Below are 7,852 nucleotides of genomic sequence, written 5' to 3'. Positions count from 1 at the left end.
GGGGATTGTAACCATGACAAGGAAACGATATATGATGGGACTAATGCAAAGCTAATGTTCTCCCATTGAACTATCACATAACCCACAATAAAACATATATATGTATATAAAGAACATATAAGAAGAAAGCAAAATTTCATTAAGACAGGAAAGAAGGAAAAAACCAAAATGGATATCAGAAAAGACTCTGAAACCTGCTTTCTAGTGTAGAGATGCTAAAGCAAATGGAAGAAATGAAGAAATGAAGAGGTAAAAGAGCTGAACAGAAAATTTCAAAGATCAGCTTGAAAAGACAGAGTCAAAAATTATAATGAAATGTACAAAGACCTGGAGTTAGAAAATCAAAAGGAAGACCATGCTCAGCATTTCTCAAGCTGAGGGAATGGATGAAAAAATTCAAACCTCAACTTGTGTTATTGAAGGATTCTACAGGCAAAATATTGAAGGATGCAGAAAGCATCAAAAGAATATGGAATGTATACACAGAGTCACTTGCCTAAAATAAATGGTTGATGTTCAACCATTTCAACAGGTAGCATATGATCAAAAGCCAGTGTTCCTGAAGGAAGAAGTCCAAGGTGCATTGAAGGCACTGACAGAGAAGAAAGCTGCGGGAATAGATAGAATACAAATTGATACCTTTCAATAAACTGATGCAGCACTCGAGGCACTCACTCATCTATGCCAAGAAATTTGGAAGACAGTTCACCTGACAACCCAATTGGAGGAGATCTGTGTTTATGTCAGATATGTGTCAAAGAACTTTGAAGTGGCTCAACCGAATGTCAAAATCATCAAACAATATCATTAGTACCACTTGCAAGTAAAATTTTGCTAAAAATATTCAAAAACAGTTGCAGCAGTACATTGTCAACAGGGAGTTACTCGAAATTCGAGCTAGATTAGAAGAGGACATGGAATGAGGAACATCATTGCTAACATCAGATGGATCTTGGCTGAAAACCGGAAGTGTCAGAAAGATGTTTGATTGTGGTTTATTGACTATGCAAAGACATTCGACTGTGTGGATCACAACACACAGTCCTTCAAAGACTGTCATAGCACATAGTATCTCAAAGAATGTAAATTCGGGAACACTTAATTGTACTCATGTGGAACCTGTACATGGACTAAGAGGTGGTTGTTGAAATAGAACAAGGGGATCCTGAGTGGTTTACAGTCAGGAAAGATGTGCATGAGGGTTGCAGCCTTTCACCATACTTATTCAGTCTGTATGCTGAGTAAAGGAGTCCTGGTGTGGTACTGTGAGAAAAAGCATTGGACTGTAAGGTCAGTTTGAACCCAAGATCGGTGGATACAGGCACTTTGAGTCAGAATTGACTCAATGGCACTTAACAACAATAACATGCTGAGCAAACAATTTGAGAAACTGGATTACATGAAGAAGATGATGACCTCAGGATTGGAGGAAGACTCATTTAACAACCTAAGGCATCCAAGTGACACAATCTTGTTTTCTGAAAGTGATGAGGACTTGAAATACTGGTGAAGATCAAAGACTATATTTTTCAATATGTTGTTGTTGTTTTGTGCCATGGAGTCGGTTCTGACTCATAGTGACCCTGTACAGGGTTTCCGAGGCTGTAAATCTTTACGGGAGCAGAAAGCCTCATCTTTCTCCTGCGGAACAGCTGGTAGTTTCGAACTGCTGTCCCTGAGGTTCGCAGCCCAATTCGCAACCACTACGCTACCAGAGCTCCTTATATTTTTCAATATGGATAGCACTTAATGTAAAGAAACCTCACAACCTGACTAACAAATAATGTTATGGTAAACTAAATAAAGACTGAAGTAAATAAAAAATGTTAAAAACTTCATTTTGCTTGGATACACAATTAAATGATCATGGAAGCAGCAGTCAAGAATAACAAAGAAAGAAAGAAAACAGGACATTGCATTAGGCAAATTTGCTGACCATGGTATTTTTCAATCGCCCATATGCATGTTAAACTTGGACAATGAATCAGGAAGATAGTAGAAGAATCGGTGCATTTGAATTATGGTGTTGATAAAGAATATGGAAAGTACCAGGAACAGCCAGAAGAATGAACAAATCTGTGTTGGAAGAAGTACAGCCAGACTCCTCTTTAGAAGCCAGGATGGAGAGACTTGGTCTCCTGTATTTTGGACATGTTGACAGGAGAGACCAGTCCCTGGAGAAGAACATCATGTTTGGTAAAGTGGAGAGTCAGCAAAAAAAGAGGAAGTCCCCCAATGAGATAGATTGGCACAGTGGCATCTGCAATGGGTTCAGACGCAACAATTGTGAGGATTGTGTAGGACCAGGCAGTGTTTTGTTCTGATGTGCATAGGTTGGCTATGAGCTGAAATGTACTTGGAAACACCTAACAATAGTAACAACAAGTCTGTGCCTGGTTGTTGTGTGCCATCACGTTGGTTCTGACTCATGCTAACCTATGCACCATGGAACAAAACAATGTCCTGTTTCGAATGGCCAATGAAACACAGGTAAACATCATTCCCATAGTCTATGCTTTCAGTCAAGATCTATCTGCTATCAGCAATGACATCACTTGTTCTACATCCTCTCTTGAATCTGGCTTGAACCTCTGGCAGCTCCCTGTCAATGTACTACTCTAATTGTTTTTAAATCTTTAGAAAATTTTTACTTATATTTTTGTGTAATTTTAATGATATTGCAGTCATTTCTTCCTTCTGTTAGATCACTTTGTGAAATTCTGAATATGTTCTTCCTTTTTGTCTTTCTAATCCCAGTTCTTTGCACATGTCACATGATTTGAATATGTTATCAGAAGGGACAAATCTCTGGAGAAAGACATCATGCTTGGAAAAGTAGAGGGTCAATGAAAGAGGAAGCTTCTCAATGAATTGGATGAGCATGTGGCTGCAACAATGGCTTCAAGCATGCCAATGATTGTGAGATAATGTGAACCAAGCCGTGCTTTGTTCTTTTGTATGTAATGTCTCTATGAGTTGGAACTAACTCAACCCACCTGAAAACAACAAGGCCACAGAACTAATCAATGGAAAGGTAGCATTCAAAACCAGGTGTTCTGGTCTCCATTCTTCTAATTCCTCAGTTCTTCAGCCCCTCCCATATGGCCTGAATTGAAGCATCTGACCCAAGGGTCAGAAATTGGAATGAGGATGTACTTTGTCCATTGTTATGGATTGAATTTTGTGCCTCCCCCACCCCCACAAAATATATGTCAAAGTCTTAAACTGTTAATGTGATCTTATTTGACAATGTTGTTGTTAAGTGACATTGAGTTGGTTCCAACTCATAGCTATCTTGTATAGTGTTTCCAAGGAGCGACTGGTGAGTTTGAACTGCCGACCTTGTGGTTCAAACTCATTTGCGATCCATTGTAATAGACTCATTGAAGATGTGGTCAGTTAACAGGAGATCATAGTGGAGTAAGGTGGGTCCAGATACCAATCTGAATGGTATCCTATAGAAGAGAAGAGACAGACAGAGGAAGAATGACTATATAAAGATACATCTACAAAGCAAGGAATGTGCTGGTTAGACAAGAAGGGGATCTTTCCCTAGAGATTTCAGAGGGATCATGGCTTGGCAACACATTGATTTGGAATACTAGCTTCCAAAACTATGAGACAATGCATTTCTTTTCTATAAGCCAACCAGTAGTCCTGGTGTGGCACTGTGGGCTAATGCACTGTACTGCAAAGTTGGGTTGAACCACAAGGTCAGTGGTTCAAGTTCACCAGCTGCACCTTGGAAACCCTATACAGGGTCACTGTGGGTCAGAACCGAGTGGATGGCACTTAACAACTACAAAAATATAAGCCACCCAATTTGTGGAATTTTGTTACTGTATCTCTAAGAAACTCAGACACCCACGCTAACCAGGCTATGAGGCATTGGTGCTTCACTGGTGAAATTCTCACTTTCCACATTGGAGACCCTGGTTTGATTCCCAGCCAGTATACTGAGACACAGCCACCACTAACTGTTCCTCAGTAGAGGCTTGTGTGTGGCTATAATGCTGAACAAGTTTCAGCTGAGTTTCTAGACTAAGATGCGCTAGAAAGAAAAGCTTGATAACCTACCTCAATAACCAGACAAGAAAAACCCTACGGATCACAATGGTGTGATCCACAAGCGATCGTTTGGATAGTACAGGTCTAAGGAGCATCTCATTCTATTTTAAATGGGGTCATCATGAGTTGGGAGCTGACTCGGTGGCAACTATCACCTATAACCTGGTGAAGGAGGTGGATTGTGTTTTTTAATTTACAATTGCAAGATCTGGCCATAGCGGTCTGTGTAACTCATGTTTGGCCCCTCTTTGATGCCACTTGAGCTTGACCTCTGCTCCTGTTGAACTTTTGGTCAGCATATCTCCCAAGCTTCCCTCCAACCAGCAGGGTGCATTTCCCTTGTCCCTGCATTCCTGGGTCTTTTAGCTCCAATAGGAAGCCAAGCCAGGTCACTGAGTCAGAAACAGGTGGAAGGAGGTCATATGGAAGGATGTAACGCAAATAAGCAGGCCAGGTCCTCTCTGCACAAGTTCCTGAGCTGGTTCTCCAGGCAGCAGCATCTCCTGGCCTCAAAGCATGTGTGCCCTGTTGCTGGCGCCACTCCTGGCTCTGCCTGCGTTTCTCCTGGGGGTTCTGGTGTGGGTCATCTTGGAGCACTTCCTCACCACCGATGTCCCCCCTGTTCTGCAGCATCGACTCAAGTTCAGATTTCTGCACTGTATGTTCCTATATGTGGTCACGCTGGTGAGTTGGCATCCAGGCCCTGTCCTGTGCTGCGGGTTCTCTTCCTCTTTCTCTGCACCTTAAAAAAAATAGTAGCTGCTTATGATGGCCCTGTGTGTGTGAGAGTGGAACTGTACATCACAGGGCTTTCAGCGACTGAGCTTTCAGCAGCCAATCACTAAGGCTTTCTTCTGAGGTGACTTGGTTAGTAGCTTTGTGATCTTAGGCAATTTACGTAACCTCTGTTTCATAGTTGAACTCTGTGAAATTGGGACAATAGGACCTATGTCATTGGGTTTGTAAGCGATGAATTGGTACATGCATAATAAGGGTTAACACAGTTGCTGAGTCAGTTCTCAACTCATGGTGACCCCACATACCCGAAATGCTAAGAACAAAATGCTGCCCAATACTGGCTCATACCTGTGATCCAACCATTGTGCTCTAAAGAGCTTTCATGGGCTGATTTTGGGAAGTATTGCCAGACTTTTCATCCTAGTCTCTCTTAGTCTAGAAACTTACATTTTTGTAAATAACTGAAGTATGTTTCCGTGCTGCTGTAATGTTTCTCTATGGCGTTGGTTTTAGAGTAGTGAGCAACTCTAGTTTATAAATACATCAATATGACAGATGAAGGAGGCATCCTGAGGGTGTGTTCTTCTGGGCTCTCTCACTATGCTACTCATGTGTCCACCTAGAGTTTAGGTTGTCTCAAACCAGAGACTCCAGTCCAGATGGAATACAAGTCACCCTGGGGCCCAGGATCTAAAATCAGAGGGCCACGATGTTCAGGTGACCTAGGAAAGCAGAAGGTGTTTCAGTGTTAGTTCCTCCTTTAGCCCACAAGCTAAGCAGCTCCTGATGACAGTTGCGTCAAGCTTATTGCAGTAGACAAAAGATGGTGTGTGTTGGCTCTAACCAGCTTGTTCCACTCCATCCTGGTCTCTCCAACACTAAGCCCCCGCAGGACACACTGCCCATCTTGAAATGATGATGAGGAAGACAAGGATATTTACCTGGTTAATGTCCAGTTTAGGAGCTCTGGTGTCATGGTGGGTTAAGCACTGGACTGCTAACTGTGAGGTTATTGTTTCAAACCCACCAGCCACTCTAAGGAAAAAAGATGAAGCAGTCTGCTCCCATCAAGATTTACACAGGGAGCTATGAAATAGAGTCAACATGAAGACAGTAGGTAGAATGCTCAGTTGGTCCTAGAAGAAAGACAGACATGGGAAGGACGAGAAGTTGAAACAGGTTGAATACCAACACAAAAAACCAAACCTGGTTGCCATCAAGTAGTCTGAGCTCCAAAGCTTGCAGTTTAGCTTTGTGGCTCTCTGTTTTTGACCTTTGTCTCCTCCTGTGAGGCAGGAAGATAGCAAGAGATGCATTTCATAAGGGTGATGCAAGGACGAAATGAGAAACAAATGTACATGCTGGGCACTTCGAAAGGGCTCTTACAGGAGGCAGAAAAACCAGTTGCTGTCAAGTCCATGCTGAATCTTGGTAACCTGTGTGTACCAGAGTAGAAAGCACTGTGTTCCACAGTGTTTCCAACGTTTGCTTTTTTTAGAAATAGATCATTGGGTTTTTCTTCTGGCTCGCCTCTGGGTGAACTGAAACTTCCATCCTTTTAGGGAGCAGTCAACTGAGTTAACCTTTGCATCACCCAGGGACACTATTATAATTAATGTCATTCATATGCTTATCAAATCTCTCAAGGCAAAGCTATACTGTTGTTGTTAGGTACCAACAAGTCAGGTACGGACTCATAGCGACCCTATGCACAACAGAACGAAACACTGCCCGATCCTGGGTCAACCTCACAGTTGTTGCCACACTTGAGCCCATTGATGCTGCCACTTTACCAATCCATCTCGTTGGGACTAGTTCCTGATTTTATTAGATTTAAAATTTCTATGGATGATTTTAACCTTATTAAGATACAAAGAATAATACACTTAATCCTCACTCACCAACTGCCTCATTATCCGACATTTCGCATTAACTACAATAGTAAAAAAAAATCTACTCTCAGATTATTTGTGCATTAATACTGTGCGTCTGGCAGTAACAAATATGAAAATTTGAGGTGAGGTTAACACTGGTTATGATGGTGAAGGCTATGTGCCAGCCTGGCTGTACAATGATTCTCAGTGGTGTGTCAGTTCTGCAATGATGTGGTCATCCTCCAGGTTTGCACGACACACACCTAGTTTTGCATATTTGACTTGATCTTTGGAATCTAATCATGTTGATGAGTGAGGAGTAAGCATATAACAAACACTGCTGATTTTACCAACAGAGCTCTGGTAGCGTAGTGGTTATGAATCAGGCTGCTAACCTCAAGGTCAGCAGTTCGAAACTACCAGATGTTCCATGGGAGAAAGATGAGGCTTTCTGTTCCTGTAAAGATTTATAGCCTCAGAAACCCTGTACAGGGTCACTATGAATCGGAACCAACTCCACAGTACTTAACAAAACAACAACTGATTTTATCAAGTGAAATTCAAATTGTTGTTAATTGTTGTCGAGTCAGTTCCAACTCATAGCTGCTCTGTAGAGAGTTTCCAAGGAGTGACTGGTGGGTTTGAACCACCCACCTTGTGGTTCAAACCAACCTTGTGGTTCAGTGCTGTATCCCACAGTGCCACAAGCCATTTAAAAATGAATATTTTGGAGGCATTTTGTGCATTCACAGTGTTGTGTAACCACCACCTTTATCTAGTTCCAAAACATCTTCAGCACCACAAAAAAGAAATTACTTGCTGGCTAAGCAGAGCCCTGATGTGGCATTGTAGACCAATCACTGGGCTGCTAACCTCAAGGTTGGCAGTTCAAAACCACCAACCATTCCTTGGAAACCCTATACAGGGTCGCTATGAATTGAACTGACTTGACGACTTTCACAACAACAACACTGGTTAAACAGTCATTTCCCATTCTCCCCTCCCCTTTGGTAACTGCCCTTGGTAACCACCTATCTGCTTTCTGGATATCACATATGAATCATACAATGTGTAACCTTTTGTGTCTGGCTTCTTTCACCTAGCATAATGTTTTCAAGGTTCATCTACATTGTAGCATATGCCAGTATTTTATTTAAAAAAAAAAAAATATA

At 41.8% G+C, this 7,852-nt stretch overlaps 1 protein-coding gene across 1 annotated transcript in view; it reads left to right on the top strand.

Annotated features, from left to right (window-relative positions):
• Positions 1 to 4,584: 4,584 nt before the first annotated feature.
• The window catches only part of AADACL4 (arylacetamide deacetylase-like 4), a 17,795-nt gene continuing 14,527 nt past the window's right edge, over positions 4,585 to 7,852 (top strand). Inside the window, exon 1 of the mRNA XM_006866423.1 lies at positions 4,585 to 4,752. Within this exon, the coding sequence (XP_006866485.1) occupies positions 4,585 to 4,752 (168 nt within the window). The remainder of the gene's footprint in view (positions 4,753 to 7,852) is intronic.

The sequence above is a fragment of the Chrysochloris asiatica genome, unplaced genomic scaffold (genome assembly GCF_000296735.1).
Source record: "Chrysochloris asiatica unplaced genomic scaffold, ChrAsi1.0 scaffold00090, whole genome shotgun sequence".
In the NCBI taxonomy this organism is placed as follows: Eukaryota; Metazoa; Chordata; class Mammalia; order Afrosoricida; family Chrysochloridae; genus Chrysochloris; species Chrysochloris asiatica.
Note: the sequence above shows the minus strand (reverse complement) of the source record. Positions and strands in the feature narration are given on the sequence as shown.